Source organism: Patella vulgata, chromosome 2 (assembly GCF_932274485.2).
Source record: "Patella vulgata chromosome 2, xgPatVulg1.2, whole genome shotgun sequence".
Lineage (NCBI taxonomy): Eukaryota > Metazoa > Mollusca > Gastropoda > Patellidae > Patella > Patella vulgata.
Window position 1 is genome coordinate 29,282,274 of NC_065880.2, and position 26,131 is coordinate 29,308,404.

The window sequence follows — 26,131 nt, forward strand, 5'->3', positions numbered from 1 at the left end:
ATAAACACCAATTTTAGTCATTTAAATTCTATGGTCTTTCTTTTTATAGACATTCCTACAGTACCAATTACATCATTGATTTAAATTCATCCATAAGAGTTTGAAACGTTCTTCAAATCATCTGACAATCCAAAATAATACTAAATTCAGGATCTTGAAATTTATTCTATAATACAATACAAAAAAAATAAACAATGAAATATGTTGTTATATAAACTTTTATAATTTCTTTTTATTTACAGATACAGAACTGCGTAAGAGGATGTAATATAGCTCTAGGAGAATACGAAAAACGAATAGAAAGTAGGTGCTTGAGTGATGTATTTGGTGGTGTGTTGTTCGATTAATGATAAATGCTAGAGCTAATTTTATAACCTTTAAGCAATAGAGAAATCAGTATTTGATGTGTTGATCGTTAATATATAAACTAAACACAACATTTGGTATAAAGGACAGTAAGTTTGTCTACTGGGACAATCTATCATGTGCCTTGGGTGCTTTGATCATCGCTTACTATAACATAATCAAGAATATCGGAGATATGATCAAAACAGTTATTTGTATAAAATGGAATTCAGATTAATATCTTGTTTAGCTGAATATTCTCATTATTATAAATCAGATGTATTTATTTGTGATTTAGAAATGCATAAATTTAAATTTAATGTATCACAGTTGTATATAATAAATTACAATCATAATTATTAAAAAAGGGATAATCTCAAAAGAACTAAACCTCTTTGATTTAGATTAAAATTAAATAAATGAAATGAAATGCCTATTTTTCTGCAAGGTTAAAGTAATGTATTGTATTATTATTTAGATTAGTGGCCTTGTTTGATTACATTTTTGTTTCAAAATTTTAAGCAGAATTTTTTATGTTTACTCATTTTGATTTAATTTTTATATGCCCACAATTTGATGTGGATGTATATTGTTGTTGCCCATACAGGTTACAATTTTTGTCCAATTTTGACGAAACTTGCAATATAGGTTTATCTCTAAAAAATTGCGGTTCCTTTCAATATTGGCATGTATCGAACCGCAACTTCATGGATTATGGCCCCTGATTGTAAAAAAAATCAATGTTTTAGCTTGTGGACACTCCTCTAGAGGTCATAATTTTTATCTGATTTTGATGAAATTTGAAATGTATGTTTATATCCCAAAGATCTCAGTTCCTGTCTATATTCGCTCATACCAGACTGTAACTTCCTGGATAATGGCCCCTGATTGTACGCAAAATCATGATTTTAGCTTGTGGTCGATCTAGAGGTCGTAATTTTTATCTGATTTAAAAATCCTTTAGATATATCACTGTTACACCCAAATGACCAAAACTGCCCGGCAAAATGGTCGTTCCTTGTATGCAAATAGTGTTAAAGTATGTAATATAAAGATTGTGGACCCTCTAGAGGTCACAATTTTAATCTGATTTTGATGAAACTTAAAATATGTGTTTATATCCCAATAATCTTGATTCCTGTCAATATTTGTGCATATCAGACTATAACTTCCTGGATTATGGCTTGTAATTGTACAAAAAAATCGCATTTTAAGCTTGTGGAACCTCTAGAGGTCACAATTGTTTTCCAGTTTTAAAAACAATTTAAATATATCACTTTTACACCATAAGAAAACTGCCTAACAAAATGGCCGCTCCTTGTATGCAAATAGTGTAAAAGTATGTAATACCAAGGCTGTGAAACCTCTAGAGGTCACAATTTTTGTCCGATTTTGATGAAACTTAAAATATATTGTTTATATCCCAAATATCTCGGTTCCTTTCGATATTTTCACATTTCGGACCATAACGTCTCTGTCCATCTCTTGCAAAATGTAGGCAGATCTTGCTTGGCAACCGCTTGTTGTCAGATAAAATAGGTTATATCTCAACACTGTATTTATCTGGAGACATAAAATTTTCAATGTAGATGTATTGTTATCTTACAAAATAAATCAACAAATAAAATCCAGTGCGATCGATAAGAGGTCTAGTCATTTCAAGTAATGATCCATGAAAAAGAGCGCCATACATGTAGAAATCTCCAAGCTTAGTCTTCCATTATTCTCAGTTTCCATATATATATATCAAAACAATTTAATATTTAAAATAATGTGTCATTTGTTCTTTTTGGTAGACTGAAATATGTCTGATATTTTGACAATTTATTTTTTAGGGGAGTTGAGACCACTTCCATTACCAGAATTGATAAGAGAATCAAAGCAATACTCGTCCATAATTTTACAATGGGCAGGTAGAATTCTAGATACTGTCACATATTTGGTTCATCGAAAGATTGTAGAATCCGGATCAGATGGTGGATGGCAGTTACACAGTTCCACTAAACTACAACCAAATGGCAACTTTCTTATCACAGATCTTCATCCATATGTTACTTACAAGGTATTGTTTTCTTCTCTAAAATATGTAATATTCAATAGGCTCATTTATTTATATATTCATTGTTTTCAAAGTAAATGTAAACTTTTCAGGATGTGTATGTGCATTGTCTATAAGAGCTACATGTAATTTGTGGATTTTGCTATGAATTTGATCAAAGTATATAAAGATTCTCAGAAATTGGCTATAAAATTTTACTTCTAAATCCCCTTTCATAAAGTTCAGTCAATAACAAGAGTAATTCCAGAGGGATGGGGGGGGGGGTCAGTGTCAGTCCTAGTATGAACACTTTTCAGGATGCTTAAGTGCTTTGTTTGTAAGAGCTACATGTAATATAGTGATTTTTCCAGGGATTTAATTAAACTTTAAAGTACATAAAGATTCTCTCAAAATTTGCAAAATAACCCAAATTTGCATGTAATACTAGAATGCTGATACAGATTTTATATTATCAGTATAGAAACAATGCTTCCCTAATCCACATTTACAGAATGCTGTTGTCAGTTTGTATGGAAATTGTGGTTAAACATTTAGTTGATTTAGCTTAAGTTTACTAGAGACATCAAAAACCTTTTGGAAATATATATATAGTAATGGGTGTCCATACGAGTAAAAATCAGTTGGTCAGACGGTATACTGATGGAGCATATAGCCACAGCAGCACCTAAGATTCCCTGGTCATCAGTTACATAGTTGCAACTTTCTAGCAGCAAAGGTCTCTATAGCTGAAGCTAATAATTCACATATCTAACCAAGTCAGACCTCTTCAAATGGGCATCAGTTACATGGTTAAAACCTAACAGAAACAAAGATCTATACTTTGAAATAATGGTTTTCAAAAATGTAACTAAAAATTAAAATATTGGGCTTTCATAAACTCCATTTGGCCACACCCTTAAATGGGCTTACAGGTAGGCCTACCGTATCAATTAAGTTGCTGAAACTTGACTGAAATAAAGCTCCATGTTTGCAGAGTGTTTTGGAGCTTTCTCCAATTCAGATCACAACACATCAGGCTATTTTTACTACTTTTACTTGAAATAAAATCAATGTAAACACAGTTTAAAAAAGAGCAAATGTTCCACCAAAATTGGTGGTGATAATAACATCCTTTCATTCATCAATATCTTCATCATTATCATCCATCAGCACTTCACACATTGGTCTATAGAGCAGTTTGAACACTAGTATCACATTTACCTATTTAACATGCAACTGCCAGACTCATTGTTTTTTTTTACACGTTATTTTTATCACTTGTTAGCATATTGTGTCAGTAAAAACTTCATATAAACAGTAAAATAAGACAGTTATTGTTTATAAGTAGGCTTTGAAAATGTTCTGTCTGCTAAAAGATAATCTCATACATGTATGTAGTTTGTAATTTGAGAAATGTGAATTATTTCCTCATTATTGTTCAGGTGAATAAATACATAAATACAGAGTATATTGTACTCATGTGTTTGGTGTATACCTGATACAACAGTTACTGCTTTTGCATGCATGCTAAATGACTGGATTCATAAACTCCCACAATTTAGTTCTACTCACACAGTTCAGGTAATATTTGTGTGGAACAAAATTGTTCAGTAGTGGATCTTGCAAAATAGATTATAGCAGAAAACTATATTATACTAAGTTGTAAATCTTGCTTCCATACATAATATTATTTAAAAATAAAGCATGAATGAATAATATCAATTTGTTTTTCAGTTTAAGATTATTGCAGTTGTGAGCAAATTTCACATGTTAGAATCAAATGAAAGTGTGCCAATTACTACATTACCCCACGGAGGTAAGATGATTGATTATGAAAGTTTATACATGGTACACAATTCTATGGAATACATTTACTGTTTACGGGTATAGATTAGAGAATCTTAGTTGAAGCATCGCTCACTAATAAACAGTAATTTAAATTGTATTTCATAGAATTGTTCCCTGTGTATTTCCAGCTCAATTACTAAATGCCATTGAAACAAATTAAGAAATTGACCTATTTTCATTAAAATTTCTTTTTGGGTAAAGAGATTTAAATACACTTTTTTATATTTGACTTTAGTATCAATATCCACAAAAACGTGAAAAAAAAGAGGAAAATTTGTGAAAATAGATTCTCATATACCTTGTTTTTTTTCTGTTAAGAAAATGTTTTCATTTCATCGATTTGTAAAATGTATTTATTTCATTTATAAAGTGGAGAGAGTTGAGGGGGGGATACAGTATTTTCTGTTATTGAAAAATATAGGTTACCATCCCTAAAGATTTCAAATTCTACACATAATGCTAAAGATTCCATTTGTTAGTCGATGAGAAATAATATGTTGATATAATATGGTTCTGGTTTGATAACTGGTCAGACGGACATTAATAACTTATCATGTGCACGATAAGGTCTTTTTTTTTTTACAGTAGACTATAAAAAAACTTGATTTAATAAAAGAAATATTAGACGAATTCCTATATCAAATGCTGTCACAATCTCGCCACAAATAGGTTCACAAATTATATTCATTGTGAACTGAGAAAGTTCATCAATATTTTCCGGCGTGGTTTCCAGTGGTGCAGGACGGAGGGCCTGACAAGGACAGCTCTATATATAGTCATTGGATTGAATGAAAAACCAAGGTCCTGTGTACACATCGGCGTGTACCCAAAATATCCCTTGGCATTTGGAATTTGATATAAGAGGAGGCTGTAGCGCTGCTGTCCGGGCAAAATTTGTCCTCATAGCACACTGCATGGCATATGCCAAGCTGTCTTCATTAGCCTATCAGTAGGATGTTAAACCCCATTTCATTTCATTTCATTTCATTTCATTTCATTGTAACATGTATGAATTAAATGATACTTTTGGTTCCAGAATTATGCTTGAAATTTACATTTTAGTATGCTTTTTGTCCTGTAGTAAATGCATAAGTAGGTGTTATTGACTTTATTAGAATAAATTTTTGTATGAATAATTTAAATGTTGAAGCGTATTTAAAGAGTTGTTGCTGTATATCAATTAATAATTAATTTAATTATCTGATTTAAATTGTTTAAAATGGTTGAAAAAGGCTGACAAGCTTGATTTAATATCAAAATCCACTTTCAGGAATTATCTAATTGTCGTTGATATTTATTCTGGGTCATGCAGGTGCCCTTTCGCAAGTGGTTTTAGCACTCAGCTTGTGAAGGTCTATTGATTGCGCATTGAGTTCCTGTAGAATAGCTCAAGTGGATTCAGACAATTAGCAAGAACTTTCACCCTTTTCATTTGCTCTCCTGTGCGGAAGTTACAAATGCGAACTAACGTGAGAAGTTCCAATTGCTTGACTGTCTGTCATTATTAGTAGAAAATATAAAAAAAGTCTGTGAGTTGAACAATACAATAGTATCTATGATTTGCCATGTCACGCATGAACACTCAGCAACAGAAAATCAATTGCCCATAAATAATCGTCGGCTTTAAATCATGTTTAAGATAATATTTTTAAAAAAATACATTTTTTATTCGAGAAAAATGGTAGGATATCGATTGAATGTTAGAGATAGGGGAATCAAATGTAAGTCAATATTTCAAATTACATGTAAAATGAATTAAGGAAAAGGCAACACAAAAGTAAGGCAAAGGTTGTCTGTGAAATTTCCAAATGGATAAAAGATCATATCGGGTTTCCTCATTTGGATTAAGTTTACTTTGTCAATTTAAGTATATTAACCCGTTAGCACTTGGTACATGTAAATATTGACTAGCCCAGTTCTTTGAAAAAATTAGAGACAAGCGATGCTTTGTACATTTAATTTTGAGATGCACAAAATTACTGCCTCCCAGACACCTCAAACTGCATGAGTCCCAGAACTATTATACGGTTCTTAAAGAGTTCACAGCTATTCATGTGTCTCAGGTGGTTTAAGGTGCTAGAGGGAGCGGTAGCTTCTGGCAGTTTAATGTGTTTCAAGTGGTAAAGAGTTAAACCAGTGTAGGCTACTGTAAGACAAGAAATAAACGAGCGATGAAGGTGATAGACATAATATGAATGACATCAATATTAACCTGGAGCTGTACCCTTCCCTTTCGTAGCTAACTACTGATTGGCTTGTGAGTATAGAAAAGAAGTGTAAGATACAATTTTCAGATAATTTTGTTATTATTACGTTAATTAGTGTACAGACCAGAATTTCCTTTTCTTTTTATACGGCCACATTGAAATGTGGTCCCAATCTCGTGGGTTTTCTCTGGATACTTTGGTTCCCCTCCCCCCCAAAGACCCCTACGCGCAAGTAAATCATTGAAATAAAATTGAACCATATTTTAGTCCTGAAATGACCTAAACCCCATTTCTCTTGCTCTCTTTTGTAATATGGTCTTATATTGCTGTGACACTCTAAGGCTAAAGTTAATATCCGATTGACTTTTAATTTATATGCATATTGACTTTTAATTTATATGCATTGTTTAAAGTCATGAGATGAAGAATCCTATTGATTCTCCGTCTATAGTTAATATCTGATTGACTTTGAATTTATACACACTGTTTAACGTTATGAGATGAAGAATCCTATTGATTTTCAACAATTTCTGATTACTGTCAGACGTATGGCCCTTGATTATTTTGAAAAATCTTGTTGCTCAATAGGACAAGATAAGGTGAATAATATTCAAAATTCCAAATTCCAAAATATATTATCTGTACTAAGTGTATAGCTACTACTCATCTTGAATATCATTGATAATAGGCAGGATTGAATAGGTAATTATGTGATCAACACTTTTATGTTAAACACCTACCTTAATTGATTAACTGCATAATCTACCTTGACTGACTTTCTTAATCTAAGTGATTTAAAAAAAAAAAACACATCACAATTTATATGGAAAACAATCACTGGTTTATACACATATAGCACAACGTTTCGACAAGTATTCTCTTATCGTTTTCTTAGTGATTTCCTTTATATTTTAATCCTGAAAACAATTTGTGGTTTCTCCTTTTAATACCCCCTTGATGTCGGTCGACGAGATTAAAAGTAGTCAAAGATTAGTCAATAACAGTCATTCAGTTCATGATATAAGTAATTAGTAGAAATGGTAATTTTGTATTCCTGTAACACAATAATTTTGTGACCATTTCTCTTAGTAGGAATTGATCTCATGTTCCCACCTGGCACCCCATTTGAGATCATACAATATTTTAATCATTTTCCATTCACTGGACAACAAAATATTCTGTAGGTTATAATCATAAGAAAAATGTATCCACTCTGTTTTTAGCTAATACACACCAGTTTAATTTTTCTCCATTTAACAATTACTTCGCGGCTAAAATGGAACTTGCCCACAAGCTTGCATTGCTGTCTACAAATGCTGAGTTGGCGGGAAAAACGAGTCATGTGGGCAAATAACAATAACATGGTGACCATGCCTGCATTGCACATGGGTGTCAAGGCTACACTGCCTACACTGATGACATTATAAAATACCGATTTATAAAGAAGACAAACAATGTTTCGACATCACAAACTATTCTTATCACAGACGTTTTGCTTTCATTTTCTGCCATATAAACGAAGACACATAATTTTGAGGAATATTACTGACAAAAATTTGAATACGTAATTTTGTAAGAATATTACTGACACATATTTGAATACCGTACAGGAATTAAATATGAAAAATAGCAAGGTGCACCTATTTTTTTCTATTCAGAACACGATATGCTACATGACACTATTTCCTGAAGTTGACAAACTACTTTTGGTGACCTTATTCTGGCCTGTATTAACCCCAACTAAAAATACCCGACTAGCAAAATTTTGAAATAGCAACATTGATCTAGAGGGTAGTAGTTTTGTGCTTTTTAAAAATGAACAATAAAAAGTGATGTTAAAAAATAAACAGTATTATTTTTGTTTGAACCAACATATCTGCATGTATCTTATGTTATAATTTTATTGTAGTTCCAGCCTCGGCACCATTAATTAGCAGTCTCTCAGCGCCATCACCAACAGTTATAACTTTATCATGGCGACCACCATTTTACACCAATGGTCCATTACTAGGATACAGAATCAATCTGAACCCAAAGGGACATCCAGATTTAAAGGAAGTCACAAAAGAAGTTCCTGGCAATGCAACATCATGGACATTAGGACAACTCCAGTCATCTCAGCTTTATATTGTCACCCTTTCGGCATGGAATGCTGCCGGGGAAGGACCTTCAAGTCAAGGATCGGCTACTACTCTCAACCCGGGTAACTGTAAGTTTCGGTTATTTTGCATGTCACCTGAGAACTTTTATGTGATTGGAGGCCAGAGGTTAGCCAGAAAAGCCAAACTGTGATGAGACACCAATTTTTATTGGCTCATCGTCAATTGATCATATAGGGTGATAAATTTTCTTAATGTATTGCCTGAGTTACTTGTCTGCTGTTAGTACATAAGACATGCCAGAACAGATTTATAGACGATATAGCCATTACTTTTCTCAAGAAAAACAAATTAACGAAATAGAAAATAAAACAGCAGTAAAAAGCCTATGTGAATGTAGATAAAAGTTTTGACATTACGTCATTGTACTAAAGCTCTGTGCATGTTTTCAATTTGTTTCTCTTTTATAGAGCTACATATGTAGCATGTGTAAATCACTTACTTCTAACTTGGTTATTTTTTACTGGTATTTCTTAATGATGTATATTGGTGTGTATCAGCATGACTAGATCTGTTCTGGCATAGCAGCCATACCATACTTCGCATAGATACTTTAATTCCTAAAATCACTTTAAGAATCAGATATCATATATACCTTCATTTATCACTCTCATATACAGTATAGCCACAAAATTATGATCATATTTTGTTATCATATAAATATGAGAAAAAACAAGAATAATTGGTAAAACATGAAAAAGAAACAACTTGGTTTTTATCTTTTAAAAATTTCAGAGTTAACACTCGGGCCTTCATTTTGACTTTTTTTTTCCTTGTGTGTGAAGTAACCTGCTTGACGAGTGTTTTAATACTCTAAATACTAAATTATACGACACTGATTGTACCTTCTTAATGATGTTTTAACATTTACTCTTGTGTCCATTTTCAACTCTCCCACCTTTACATCCAAACAATAAACAAATAATAGTCATATTATCTTTTATGCTGTTCAGACGCTTATATGTAAATTATTTTTAAAAAAACAAAACATACGCCACCAGGGGAGTATAGTGTAAACCAATTAATTATAAATGGGCAAATGTGCTCATTTTGCATATGTTCAAAGCTACCTGAGTTAGTGTTTTCAAGCCGACCAGTTCAGACAATAAGCTAGCTTTTATGAAACGCCTTCTCAAACACAAGTAGAGAGAGCTGGGCTATTGAAACTGGTTTATTTGCCCCATCTTGACCACAAAGTTAAACCAGTTTAAAGATCACCAGCTTTTTAAAACAGGTTTAACATAAGCGTCTGTAGGGCATATTAGATGAATGAAATGTTAGCATATTCGAAGAAAGCAGGGGACTATTAAAATGGGTTCGTCCGTCCGTCCGTCTGTCTGTCACACTTTTTGGGACACAATAACTCTCTTTCTAATTGAGCTAGAATGTTCAAACTTGAGGAAGGTGTTTATGAGGTTAATGCCTTGATGGAGTTCGAAGATGAGCATTTTCTGCTTAGGGTAAGCAGAGATAAGCAATTTGATTGGTTGATGCTTTGGGACATGATAACTTTAGTTCTAATTAAGTGAGATTGATGAAACTTGGTGTATAGTTTCATTACATCATTACCTTGACTCGGTTCGATAATGAGCATTTTCTGCTCAGGGTAAGCAGAGCGATAAGCAATTTGATTGATCGAGACCTTTGAACACAATAACTCTCCTTCTAATTGAGCTAGAATGTTCAAACTTGGTGTAGATGTTTATTAGGTGAATGCCTTGACAGAGTTCCAAGATGAGAATTTTCTACTTAGGGTAAGCAGAGATAAGCAATTTGATTGGTTGATGCTTTGGGACAAGATAACTTTAGTTCTAATTACGTGAGAGTGAGGACACCTCAATACCTTGACTAAGTTCGATACTGAACATTGTCTGCTCAGGGTAAGCAGAGTGATAAGCAATTGGATTGGTCGAGACTTTGGAACACAATAACTCTCTTTCTAGTTGAGGTAGAATGTTCAAACTTGGTGTAGACGTTCATTAGGTGAATGCCGTAATGGAGTTCAATGATAAACATTGTCTGCTTACGGTAAGCAGAGATAAGCAATCTGATTGGGGCCAATAACTTTGGTTTTAATTAAGAGAGAGTGATGAAAATCCGAGTATAGATTCATTATATCATTACCTTGACTAAGTTTGATGATGAGAATTTTCTGCTTAGGCTAAGGATCGACAAGCAATTTGATTGGTCAAGACTTTGGAACATAACAACTGCTTTTAATTGAGGTAGAATGTTTAAACTTGATGTTGATGTTCATTAGGTGAATGTCTTGACTGAGTTCAATGATTAACATTACGAGCTAAAGCTAAACAGAGCTAAGCAATTTTATTGGTCGATGCTTTGTGACCAGATATCTTTCATTCTATCTGTTAGAGAGTGATGAAACTTGGTGTATAGTTGATAATAGGTTTGATTGCTTGATACTTTTGAAAAAAATAAATGTGTCATCTATTTATTTTGGGATTTCGGCGAGGGACATCAGCCTCACTGTTAGCTTGTTATTACAATAAAAGACAAAAATTTAGAACTATTTTCAGAAAAGAGTTTATGTATTCATATATTCATTTAACTGTCTCTGAAAGAAAATAGCCTTTAAAATGGAATTCAATTAGCAATAATGGACTTCTTTGCTTAACATATGTCTTTAATGTTTGCTAAACTTGGTTTAACTTTTTGATGATAAAAACTTTCCCAGGACTTTCAGACTTTCTGAATTTAGATCTTCTAAACAGATATATTTCTCTTGTTTTACTAAACTAAAATATTCCACGATTTGTGATTTATAAATGTCAACCAGGTCTAGATGTTAGGGAAACTTCCGTCCATATGCTGCATTGTGATAACACCAATTAAGGTCTTCAAATTGCAGGTTGCATCTGAGCTGAGCAATGCTGGGACAGTGAGTTAACATAATATGTGGATATTTGCTACTTGTTCATGGGCTGTGTATCATTGGTTATAATGATCTCCTAGTATTATATATATGGTGGTTGAGTTTAGACAGAAAAGATATTAAATAGTTGTTTAGCACCAATTATACAGGAACTTGTTAACTGTAGAGTAGGATAAATCTACTTTATTAAGGATATACCTCGGTTAAAAAGGTTAACAAGATATAGATGAGAGATGTTAAGGAGGGGTTTGATAATATGACTAATTCATTGATAAATATAAAAATCACAATTTCATGATGTACAAATTACATATAATTATACTGGATACTTTCGATATATTTTTTTGACATAACTTCACTAAATGAATTAAATAATTAAATAGAATTAAAAAAGGATGAGTAAGTAACAAGGTCAAAAAATAAATTTGTGTCTTTATCCAAATCAGAAAAGGAAACAGAACACTGATGTGAAAATGTCATGTGATAAAATGATAGTCATTTATTTAATGACAAATTAGAATGAAATGATGTTGTTATAAGTGAAAATCCATAATTAGTGAAAAATATGCAAAACATTTAAATGAAAACTAATTATGAACAAGTGTTGGGCTTAACGAAACAATTATGAAGTAAAATTAAAAAGGAATGTGTGGGTAACTAGTGTCAAAAGATAAATATCAATACCCCAGATGAATCTATAAATGACATGTTACACTAACATTTTAATGTCATACCATTTTCTGTTGTTTTATACCTCTTTGCTTTAGGTCAAAATTAAGTATTTAATTAGATTGATCTGATGTGGTTTTTTTTAGATTAGTATTACGACAAGCTCTATACGATTAAATCTTTCTTTCAAAAGATTAAACCGAAGCTGGCTTGTTTACTAGTTTCATCTTTTGCTCACTGTGACAACAGTGGAACAGACAATCAGTTATATCTCAAAATTAGCTTTATCTATAGAAATGTTATCCAATAAAACAAATTAACAAGGTGAAATCCAATGAAATGGATAATTTTGATATTTGACTAAAATCAAAGGGGTCTAATTTTAAATATTAATTTTGACTTTTGTGTACTTCTGTGAACCCAGTATTTCTTATTTTGCACATAGTCTGATAAACTAGCAGTATGCTTAATGAAATTATAAAGCCATAATCCAAGATTATAATTACTACCAATTTGTGATAATTGTGAAAAATAATTCCATGTTTGTTCTTATGAAATATCCTTCAAGTCTGGTTCTTTGTTTATGTCTTTCTGCTAGTCATAAATTAATTAAGATGTATAGCAAGTTATTTATATCCAAGGTTGTTAATTATCTCTTTATACCATTTAAAGTTTGATTAGGATTCTGACGCAAGATCCACGTAATTTCGTTTTATTTTATGTCTTTGAAACAAAAAAAGAGGAATATTCAACTTTCAAAACCCTTTTTGAGAAAACTTTTCCACACTCCAGATTTTAAAATAACAAACAATATGATGATAATGGATTAAATTAGACTGTCAATTTTAATCATAACCAAACATTAATGATGATATCCAGAACTGTTTATATGTACTTTTATCTCAATAATAATGTAATCTCCATATAACTCTGGGCAACAAGTACTTCATAGCAAGCTATATGTTCATTGGAATCTTTATAGGTGAAATTTGCTCTCCTGTTCCAATTCATGAATTGTTAAGTGATTAACTGTTCTGTTATTGTAGAAGAGTTCAATTGAATTAGGAGATTGTCCGGTTTCTATCTTATTTGGGTAATCAGGCTGCGGTAGTTGTTTTGAATCCGGGTATTAGCTAAAAACAACCATCATGTTTTTTTTCTTCAAACCAGCTCTTACTTGGCGTGATTGGCCAGACAAGGTGGGGGGGGGGGGATGAGGTTTAACGTCCACTTGACAAAGACTAGGTCATTTTTGGACTAACACATGGTTCAATTTTATTTCAATAATTTGCTTGGGCATAGGGGTCTTTAGCAGTGGGAGGAAACCGGAAGACCCGGAGAAAACCCTAGTCCTTGTAACGTGCAACCGGGAATCGAAACAGCCTGCACATGCTAACCATTCGGCCATCCAACCCGCTGGCCAGACAAGGAAGGTGTGTCTAATCTATAGGAACCTGTGTTCACATGAACAAATTGTTAGTGCACTTCAAAGATCCAGGGCAAAATTCTTCCTTTTGCGTAATCATAGAAATACAAATTACTCTGTTTTAGTCTCCAAATGATCAAAGTAGGGTGCCAATGAGATGTTTAATCTCATTCCTTTATTATCCTTTCCTTAATTTTAACGATATTTCCAGTCTGTGTCAAGTCTATACTGAAAATCTATATATAGCAATGAATTTGCAAATCATGAATTCCTATACTGAAATTACATTTTGAGGCAAAATATGAAATCCATTTAGATGAAGTTAAAGTCATTCTGTAGTGTTTAACTGTCAGTCACACTATAAACTCCAGAAAACCTCACTGAGCTCATTGTCCAGATTAAAAGGAGGAATTTAAAGATGCTGTCTGGGATATTGAATGGATTAGAACACCCACACTGTTTAATCATTTAAAGTTAAAATGGATGATATAGTGTTTGTTTATTATTGTAGCAATGGTACTTGACAATCAAGACTATTTAAGCTAGATCTTCTTAAAACTTCAAACACTCATACATGTAACTTAAACACTCATAAAGTAATTTGACTGAAATTTTAAGTATATTCATTTTTATACGCCCACATTGAAATGTTGTATATTGTTGTCGCTCGTCCATCCATCCGTGGACGCTCTAGAGACTAAAGTCAATATCTGATTGACTTCAAATTTATACACAGTGTTTAAGGGCATCAGACGAAGAAGCCTATTGATTTTCAACGTTTTCCGATAATTGCTGCCAGAGTTATGGACGCTCTAGAGGCTACAGTTAATATCCGATTGAAATTGAAAGACAGTGTTTAAGGTCATCAGACAAAGAAGCCTATTGATTTTCAACAACTTCTGATAATTACTGCCAGAGTTCTGGCCCTTGATCACTTTGAAAAATCTTGTGGACGCGCTAGAGGCTAAAGTTAATATCCAATTGACTTTAGATTTATACACAGTGTTTAAGGTCATGAGACGAAGAATCCTATTGATTTTCAACGATTTCTGATAATTACTGCCAGAGTTATGGCCCTTGATCTCTTTGAAAAATCTTGTGGACCTTCTATAGGCTTAGGTTAATATCCAATTGACTTAAAACTTAGTGCCATAAAACAACATTTCATTTATTCATTCTTAAAATTTATACACAATGTTTAAGGGCATCAGATGAAGAAGCCTTTTAATTTTCACCAATTTCCGATAATTACTGCCAGAGTTATGGCCCTTCATCACTTTGAAAAATCTTGTGGATGCTTTCTCTGTAACTCGAGTATCATTTAATCTTGTGTATCTAGCACTAATTTCTTTCACATTCGTTTGATATCAAATCTTTGTTTAAAAATTCGTAAAAATTATCTGATTTGTACTTGTGTAAAGCTATCTGATTAATTTTGATAATGAGTGTCCAATTTACAAGTATTTAATTTCCTGAACACTGTTCAAAAATTATACATCAATGATCAATTGGGTTGTTTATTTTTTAACAGTGATCGAGAAATTACACACTTGTAAATTGGACAATCATTATCAAAATTGAATGGTCAGATTTAAACTGGAGACAAGTACAAATTAGATGATTTTTGGTGATTTTAAACGATTTTTATGAATTTTTCAACAAAGATTTGATATTAAATGAATGTGAAAGAAATTAGTGCTAAATACATAAGATTTCCAATGATTTTTGATAACTTGAGCAGCTAAATCCATGATATTAAATGTTTTGTATACTAAACGTTAGCATGGGCCAAACAAATTCTAATGATTTTCTGATAATTACTTAATGAGCTGTTAGTTACTCTTAACAAGATTTTAGTGTATTATAAATGTTTCATTATCAAAAAAAGTAAAAATATGCGACAACTCTTGTTGTGGTATTTTTTAACTATCATAGCAACTCTTTATCCTAATCTTACATAATGCATCTTTAAGAAAAATTGGTTTTAATCCGCAAAATCTTGATTTAAATTGTATTGCAAAACATCATTTTTTGCAAGTAAAAGCTTCTTTGCTTTTAAGAAATAAAAGACCCCAGTTTGCAAATGGGTTGCATAAGGTGTTCTAATGGTTATAGTATTAGTAGATATATTATGTTCTGTATTTGTTTCCATACATTCCATTGATTTATATATCAAATTTATTAATCAGGATGATAAAAACCAGATTACCCTAATTTTATTTTGATTATAGCCCAAAAGAATATTTCATCATTGTCTCCATAAGCGTGCACTATTATTCATTAAACACAATTTTATATAGGCTACAGTATAAATTTGGGGTTTTTTTTGGCCTAGATTTCTAAATGCTGAACGTGCTATTACTTAAATCTATTAGAACTCTACCAGTATTGAACAATCTGTTTAATGACAGTAAAATTTGTACCATCATGCCGTAGCTCAAGCTGAGATTGCCTCAAATCAACACATCACCACAATTTACATTAATATCAATCTAATCTTCCCATTTAATCAGCGGATGTAGAATTAGAGCGGAGTGCAAATAGTCTCATTAATTCAGAATGTTGAAAGGTCAAACTATGGGACCAGGATTGAACTGGTTGTCAAAGTCTATATACGTGTAGATGTATTTAAGGATGAGCTATTCAATTATTCATGGTATAACATCGTCATTTAATAATGACCATTGACAACAATTTGAAAAAAGTAAAAAATAATAATGCTTGGGCTCGGACCTTTGGGGACGATTTTGCTTTGTTCAGCTTGCTGATCACAAAAGCTTTTTTTACTAAAAATGACACAACAACTTTTTTGCAAGTGAAAATTCAGTTTTATGAAATGGTTATTCATCAAGATTGAGGATTATATTATAGCTCGACAGCTGATTATGATATGACTGGGGTTAATGTCTGCTTTCACTTGACTGCAGATAAAACTAATCTTCAGATAAAACCAATTTAATATTCATCCGTTAACTAGTGCTGCAATGGTTTGAAAAATTGGGAACTTGTTGACTGTTACGTCCAAAGTAAACTTTTACCGATTAACCACCCCAAAATATTTATTATTGAACATATCAATTACCACATTATTTGTAGTGCTACTACTTGGGCCACCTTTTCCTAAAAGACTCGGATAATCCTGTAAACATCCAGTCATGAAAAAATTATGGTCTAGAACAAGGTATCATGGGACAAAAAATAGAGAAAATGATTTATGAATTGTGTGACTGCGATAAAAAAAAATATTGACAAATACTACTGGACAATTAGTGAAACTATTTGATATTGACAATTAGTAAAAATTTCTTATGTTGATAAATGCTATTGGACAGTTAGTGAAACTTTCTGATGTTGATAAATACTATTACTATTGGACAATTACTGAAACTTTCTGATGTTGATAAATACTGTTACCGGTATACAATTAGTGAAAGTTTTTTTTCATGAAACTATATGTTGATAAATTCTTTATCTTATTAAAAGTGTATTTTCGTCCTGTGATATTCCAAAGAAAAAAAAATCTCAAAGACATTTATTTGTGGCCAGGAAAGAAAATTGTTTTAAATAAGGATGATTTCTTTCGCAGTGTCCATTAACGGTAGTAAAATCTGTGGGAGTTATTGTTTGAAAGCGAATAAAACAAATGATTTTAATGGATTTTCGCTTGATATTAGCAGAAACCTTTTATTATACAAAGATTCAATTATTTCTTATAAATAGATCTAAGATAAATTGTCACAAAGAACGAATTCAAAATGACAGAAAAATTGCAATTAGCAGTATGTGTTTTGATAATAGACATTATTTTAATCACTTCTTTTGTGAAATGTGGGCTGTGTCATCAACGAATTTGAACGCACTTCCCACACATACATATATTTTAGGTAGGTTTGAAATGAACTGTCAGTTCATTCTGGTATTTGGGGTCCACTTGTTAGTCTGACGAGAATGGGGGAATGTTTTTATATGTATTTATAAAGGAATATCATTTTGATACTGTCAAAATTGTATTTTTGTTTGCATCATAAACTATGATTGTGTATTGCACTAAGTTTCATTCTAATACCAATTCCCTTGGCTTACAGGGGATTAGGGAATGCATATCTTGAGTATCAAGTATTACTATTGCAGCATTCATGACTTCCTAGATTATTTTATATTACTGGTGTGGGTCTATATTGACATGGTTTGGCACTGTTTACTTTGAAGTCACCTTGGAACCAGGTCAGGAGATTTGTTTATGATACATTTGCTTTTCTAATCTTCCTAATTAGAATTTAAAGGTTAAGAAGATTACTCAACCACCAAGAAAAGTATTGCCTAGTCATTTAGATGGGACAAAAAAAAAAACGAGATCCACATTTGTAATTTCGAGTGCACTTAAAATAGCTCTTGACAGTTCAAATTTGGTTAATAGTAGGTAAAAATGCCACTGTCCTGGTAAAATTCTATAATTGCAAATTTCACATTTAATTGATGTCAGTTAACTGTTGTTTTAAGCAATTGATAACTTGGATGGTACTATCTAATGAATCAATCATTTTTTTTATCACAGGAATTTCTATGTTTAAGAATAAAAGATTACGGTCATATAATCCTTTATCCATATAGAAACTGTGAGTATTGGATGGATACCAGTGTAAAAAAAATGATGAGGTTGTTTTTAAGAGTCAGGAAGGATTGAATTCCAGTAAACAAACATTCTGTGGAACTGAAACAGACTTTCTTTCTAGAGTAAATAGGTTTAGTTCTGTCAAGAGGCATTCTTGATGGCTAATCTTTAGTATCCCACACATGAAACCACATGTTGGCATTGACCACTACATCATGGCTTTGTGGTGCTGCTTATAGTTTGCCCGGGTATTTGGTTAAATCTAAATTGATTAAATGGATCTCAGTAAATTTCAGACGTGTGTACCTAACAGATCAAACGAATCGTTCTCCAAATTTCCAAATATCACCATTGATTCTGGTAGAATAAGATGGTAAACGAAGCCGAAGTTCTTGTAGTTGAGTAGAATGGTTATTTGAACGATAAATTCTATTAATTACACAAGTAATTCCTCTATGTTATACATCTGACTTTTAGTTTAACTATATATATGATGGGGGAGAGAGAGAAATGGGGTTGAGGCACTTGGCATGAATTAGGTCATTTCATGACTAACATATGGTTAAATTTCATTTCAATAATTCGCTAGCATGTAGTCTCTTTTTGTGGGAGGAAACCAGAGAGCTTGGAGAAAACCTGCTAGGGTGGACAGGCGACCTAACTTCTTGTCACCTAGAAGTGTGGGATCAAAACTAGACTGTTTGATCTAAAGTGCATGCTACCCAACCCCCCGGATTTAGGTATAAATGAATGATTGAATGCATCTATGCAGAGGCATATTTTTGTATATATTGTAAGATGGATTTACCACTATGCTGAAGCCTTCTGATCATTGTATTTTACCAGAGTAGCCTCTGCTTATTCTCTTCCGAATATATCATACCACTTCTCATTGATTTGTTTGGGTTGTCTAATCGTCTAACACATGCACTTTATGTCATAAGGTCTGTCATTGAGTCATGTGGTATGGTTTTGATCCCTAGCATGTATGGGACAAGAAGTGGGGTTTGCCTAACCAACAGCAAGGTTTTTTTTTCCAGGTCTTCTGGTTTCCTCCCACTGGAAGCCAATTATTGGAATAAGATTAGATTGTAGCATATGTTAGTCTCAAAATGACCTAGTTTGTCTAAATTTTGAGATATTTTTTTTAATTCCAAACTGGATAATTTGTCAGTATGAGCACGGCCTTTGAATTCCAAGCTGGGTTATTTGCCAATGTGAACACAGCCTTAGTTTCGATTGTAACAATCCTTTATTTATAACAAAGTCTGTTATATGATCAGATAAAATGATGTGTGAGTTTTCTGACATAGTTATAATCACATTATAGTTAGAAAGAACTGAATTATGATTATTCTGATAACAAGAAATCCTTCTGAACTTTGTCATTTTTGTCATGGTAGACGTGATTTCAGAAAACAAGCAAAGACAAATATTATTATACAAAGACCAACCCGTTTTCATCACAGACATAAACTGTTTGAAGACCAAATATAAAGTCTAGTTCTTTCATGGTTGGCTACCTTAACACCAGCCGTAAGTGTTTTTAGTTTGGAAAATATCAGTTAATGCTTCATTTACAGACAATTCCATCTATAAATCTGTTGCTTTTAGTGCATGGAAACATTAACTTCACGCTCAGATAAAAGATTTTTGATTTAGCAACTGTCTGGAAAAACGTCTCTTAAAATGTGTTATGTCATTAATGACATTCTTATAAAAGTGAAAGGTGTAACATATGTCTGTATTTATCGATAAAACAACAATTAGAAATTAAATGAAACTTTATATAATTTGAACTTGGTCTTCTCTCTATCTTGCTCAATGGCAAGGGAGAAGTCAGACTGGAAATTTAAGAAGGATTAAACCCAGGACCCCTTGTTTTAATTAACCAGCACTTTACTCACTTAACCTCTGTGACTAACTCTCTACAGAAGTTCAGTAAAAACAAATTTTGTCTAAATTTCACTGGTCATGAATAGTTGTCACTTAACAAACTGATGTTACTGTTCAAATATTCTAAGTTATTATTCAAATTTGATTCAACTGCTCAGTTCAATTTAAATTATTAATGTTGGGATTGCTTTTGGTGCTTTTTCAGATTTCTAAAGATTGTGAATTTTTAAAATGATTATAATTTCCATATCGTTTTATTTATTTTTGTATTTTAGTTGATTGCATTGAATTGATGTCATTTAATATTTCCTTAGGAGGCAAAAAAAACGAACAAATTTCATTAGTTTTAATTGTCATCGAATATAAACACAAAAATGATACAGTTCGAAAAGCCTTGAAAAACTAATTGCGTGTTGATGTTCATGTGAGCACTTGTCACCAAATCAGAAATTGTCTGACCATAAGCAATGTAGAATCTTGGCAGAGTATATGGAATCTTAATTTATTTTAATTTTTGTATATTTTCATTTGTCAAACACTATGTCGCCTTTTTGAGAATAGCTATGTTAATAAAAAAAATTGAAAAAAAAAAAACTGAATAACTTCCAAATGTATTCTAGAATAGATGTTTAATTGACCTCTTTGAAAACTGTGTAGAAATTACGAGACCAATCTTTAACCATTATTTTCTTTGTGAATGCCTTTAGGATATGTTAGCTATAGACGTAATTTGCAAAACTATTGATCTTGTGAGTATTTGTTGAACACCTATTAAATATAATGGAGATGCACTTACAATTAGTGTTACTTTAAGAGATAATGCTCAAATCTATCATAGATCCAATGACCTAGAAATAAAAAAAAGATCAGAAAGAATAAAGAAAAGAACATCGGCATCCTTACCATAATTAATGAAAATGCACATTTCTGAACTGATTCCATTTATGATATTTTTTCTGAAAAACCATCCTGGTCATGACCCATACAATGAAAACATAAAAATACGGGCTGGCACATTCCTTGATGTTGTTTATGATTTGGTGTCATATGATATGTAATGGTGGATGGCAGACCAAACCAGTAGATTTAGTACATGTATCTCTGACTTTGATATTCCTGAGAATTTTTTGATTTTGAAACTTAACACTTGTAAAGTTTTGAATTTTTTTCAACACATGACTAACAGCTGATTTGTAAAAAGTGAACTTTGACATTGACCTTGATATATTTCTAATAAAATAAAATCCTCAGTTGAAGGTCTTTAAATGTCATTTTTAGTTATGTCCTCTTTGATGCCTGGACTTCTAAAAGCATACAGTATTATTTATGAATAATCTGAATTTCAGATTTATGATAACATGTTATTTATTGCACAGTGTATTCATAATTAAGTTGCTGTTTATTCAAGATTTTGTTGCCAAAGACTATTGTGACACACTTTATATTGATTAATATGTTATGGATGTAATCCTTTCTAATTTATGAGACATGACCAACACCCTTAGTTTTAAGATCTTAATCATTAAATCATCAAACCATGGTTATGTTATGGATGCAATCTTTTCAATTTATGACATTCATGACAAACACCCTTAGTTTTAAAGTCTTAGTCATTAGATTTGCTGCCTTTTTTGAAACCCTTCTTTTACCATTCTACTAACTGTTGACTGAATGAAAGAGTGTAAAAGTTAAAAGAATACACTGTCTAACACATTGCCTTTTTGAATGACAAACCCCCTTAATTTTAAAATCTTGATCATTACGTTTTGCCAACCATTTCTAAGGCTGTTTTACCCCTTTTAATTAAATTTTCAACTGGCTGTTGACTGAATCAAACAGTGTAAAATATTCAATTGTCTAAGAATTTTATTTATGAATTAGAAGTAACTAAAAGGGATCATCCAGCTTCTTTTTGCATCCAAATTGTACACAGTTATTAATCTATTGTATTGATATAGAAACTTCTAACAAAAAAATTATCTATATATTATTCTACATGTGTTTGTTCCTAATTTAATTTATGTCACTTTTGATAGATGAAATCAAGTTTTCCATTAATGTAGTGTATAAGTGTGTGTCATTTGTTTCCAAAAACTGGGTCACAAAAATGGCACAGAAATGTTTTTGTGTAGTGGATGTATATGTTATTTTAACATTTACCCTTTCAACTTGTGCATGATATGTTCCCTGGAGTTACTTATCAAAATCCTCTGTCACTCTTGATAAAGGAAACAACATATTGTGAACAATTTGTTTCCATTTTACTGGCTGGTTTAAATCACTAAATGATTATTGTTATTCAAATGGGACATAGAGGAAAGTTAAGCCATCACTCCACTCATCTTATTAATACACTATTGTTTTCCTTCCATCTGTTCGGGGTTTCCTCCATAAGCTAAGCATCAGAAATTACACTTTATTTCACAATATGTTAAAATTTATTCAAGAGTAGTTTTAAAAAACCAAAAAACACCTGTTTTATATTATTATACAGAATTTGTTCAGATGCCACATTTTGATAATTGCTGGTGCAAAAGAGCCTCATTAAATCCAACAAATAGCCCACAAAATATTTTGGAAAAAATCTAAAATTTGACAGTCATTGAAATAAATTATTCATGTTTTTAACAAGTCTTGATGTTGTTCATGTGGTAATTTTTGAAAGAGACATTGATTGACATTATAAATTGTTTACTAGACAATAACTACTTGAAATAACTGTTACAAATGTGGTCTTACCTAAATTATGATAGCATTAGTTCAATTCTCTTCATTGTGTAAAAATAGTAACTTTGAAATTAAGAAACAAATAAAAAAAATCAATGGATAAGATATATGAATCTAACACAAAACTTTTATGGCATACAACTACTGGATATAATAGGGGCTAAAATGCTAGTTAAACAAAGGATAAAATTATACTTAGTGGTCTAACATGTGCTCTTTAAATCATAAGGTCTGTCATTGAGTCAGGTGGCGTGAAGTAGGTTCATCTGTCCAACCTTCTGGGTTTTCTGCCAGTCATCCATGTTTCCTCCCACTGCTAAAGACCCATACACATAAGCTAAATATTGAAAAAAAATTTAACCATGTTTAAGTGGATGTTAAACCCTGTTTCTCTCTCTCTCTTTCTCTCTTTTTGTTTGGAATGATTTGAAAGTGAAATCTCCAGCAATGTTGAGACTTGAGAGATAGCTACAAACACAATTTTGTACTCTTGATGTAGTAATAAAATTAGCTATTGGGTCTGTAACAAAGCAAAATCATGACCCAGTCGAATGATTATAATTTAATAATAATATTATTGTCATTTATAAAGCTGTTATTGATATATTCATCATGCATATTATCAGCAGCGACATCTTTTCCATACGCATTTTTATACGCCCACATTGTGGACGCTCTAGAGGCTAAAGTTAATATCCGATTGACTAGAGGCTAAAGTTAACATCCAACTGACTTTAAATTTATACACAGTGTTAAAGGTCATGAGACGAAGAAGTTTATTGATTTTCAACAATTTCCAATAATTACTGCCCCTTTGAAATATCTTGTGAAACGCTCTAGATGCTAAAGTTAATATTCGATTGACTTTTCAATGATTTCCGATAATTACTGCCAGAGTTATGGCCCTTGATCACTTTGAAATATCTTGTGGAAGCTTCAGATGTTAAAGTTAATATCCAATTGACTTTAAATTTATACACAGTGTTTTAGGTCATGAGACGAAGAAGCCTATTGATTTTCCACTATTTCCAATAATTACTGCCAGAGTTAAGGCCCTGGACCTTTTTGAAAAATCTTGTAGAAGCTCTAGAGTCTAATGTTAATATCCGATTGACATTAAATTTATACACAGTGTTTAAGGTCATGAGACGAAGAATCCTATTGATTGTCAACGAATTCCGATAATTATTGCCAGAGTTATGGCCCTTGATCACTTTGAAATATGTTGTGGACACTTTAGACGCTAAAATTAATATCCGACTGACTTTAAATTTATACACAGTATTTAAGGTCATCAGATAAAGAAGCCTGTTGTTTTTCAACTATTCCCGATAATTACTACCAGAATTATGGCCTTGACCTCTTTGAAAAATCTTGTAGAAGTTCTAGAGTCTAAAATTAATATCTGTTTGAATTTAATTTTATACACAGTGTTTAAGGTCATAAACGATTTCCCATTACTGCCAGAGTTATGGCCCTTGATGACTTTGAAAAATCTTGTGGACACTTTAGAGGCTAAAGTTACATGTCATATCCGATTGACACAGTGTTTAAGGTCGAGAATCAAAGAAGCCTATTGATTTTTAACAATTTCAAGAGTGTTTAAGGTCATGAGATGAAGAATCCAATTGATTTTTAATGATTTCTGATTATTACTGCTATAGTTATGGCCCTTGATCACTTTGAAAAATCTTGTGGATGCTTTAGAGGCTAAAGTTAATATCCCATTGATTTTATATTTTTAATACAGTGTTTAAGATCATGAGACAAAATTTTATTGCAAAAATGGTTCCCTCAACGTTCTACTTTTACAATATCAACCATTTTTTTTAAATAAAATTTCAGTAATGAAAAACTGTTGTCACTTTCTTAAAAAAAAAATGGGTATGGAAATGGTGTTGCTGATGATAAGATGCATGATCAATATGTCAGTAATGTTTCTGACAATCCTCAGGGTAAACAAATGATCATAGTGATGATGAAAATGACAAAAGAAGAAATTATTGTAAAAATGTTTTTTATTACAAAAATGGTTCCCTTGATTTTCCACTTGCAATAACAACCATTTTTGCAATAATTAAATTTTATTGCAAAAATGATTGTTATTGCAAAAATGATTGTTATTGCAAAAATGATTGTTATTGCAAAAATGGTTGCTACAAAGGTCAATGATATTAAAGTTGGTTGTCATTTTGACTGATTATTTTGTCAAGATTTTGAAACAGATTATTTTTTGTCGATATTTAAAACAGCCCATTGTTGTTAGCCGTTTTATTGTCTATAATAGGTTATACCAGAGAATAGGTCTGGCATAGGAAAAGACATGTTTTCGAATTGGTATGCTCACAGTTGAATTTTTAGAAGTTGTTTTTTCTGAGAGAAGAGATTTTTGCTGGTAGCCAAGAGGTTTTATATAAGCCAGAGCTAGGTCGTTAAACGCCTTAAAGACAGATGAAGAAGAGTTTCTTTTTATTAATTCTTTGATGAATGTTGAGTAGTTTCTGTACTGTTTGTGGGTGGATTCTTACAGATTATCAGCTTGTGATCATTTCACTGAAGAAGAACAGGCTTCTTTAACATTTTTGATTTTAAGTGAAATTACTGACTGGAGTCACTGGACAGTAATTTGACAGAACTGGTTAATAATTTCAGAAATAAGTGCTGCAAATAGATCGATGTGTTGGTATCATTTTTATTGCATGAGGGTACATATTATTTCCGAACTACTGCAAGAATCATTTTCAAAAGTTGTCTAATTGAGTCCTATTGTAATTTCAGATTCTTTAGGAATGCAGTTGGCAATAAAAATGTTATCAAAAATATTTCTGATTTCATAATAGCTTATATTTGATTTGATTAGCCTATAGACTTTACTTTAGCAGTTTACCGTTTTAAGCCTATCTAATACTGATTAGTATTACCTTATGACTAAACACGTGGAATTGGAAAGTTTTGCCCAATTTGACAAATTTTCATGTAGAGTTTGTTGCCTTCTGCCTGAAATGATCTTGGGTTACATATTTTCTTTGCAAATCGCAGGGGGATCACATGGCTAAGTGGGTAAGGCGCTGGCTCGCTAGTCTGGAGGTCGGGTGTTCGATCCCTGCATTGGCCGAGAAAGTTCATCTCGATTTTCCGGCGTGGTTTCCCCCTTGTCAGTGATGCAGAACGGAGGGCCTGACAAGGACAGCTGCCTAGTCGTTCGGATGGGCCAAAAAACCGAGGTCCCGTGTACACATTGGCGTGCACGTAAAAGATCCCTTGGCAGTTGGAATTCGATATAAGAGTAGGCCGTAGCGCCGCTGTCCGGG

The 26,131-nt window shown here is 32.1% G+C and overlaps 1 protein-coding gene across 1 annotated transcript in view; it reads left to right on the plus strand.

The window, feature by feature from the left end:
- The window catches only part of LOC126812387 (proto-oncogene tyrosine-protein kinase ROS), a 143,699-nt gene that overhangs the window by 76,098 nt on the left and 41,470 nt on the right, over positions 1–26,131 (plus strand). The window contains exons 5-8 of the mRNA XM_050538764.2: positions 243–303; positions 2,181–2,407; positions 4,118–4,199; positions 8,348–8,647. Coding sequence (XP_050394721.2) covers positions 243–303; positions 2,181–2,407; positions 4,118–4,199; positions 8,348–8,647 — 670 coding nt within the window. The remainder of the gene's footprint in view (positions 1–242; positions 304–2,180; positions 2,408–4,117; positions 4,200–8,347; positions 8,648–26,131) is intronic.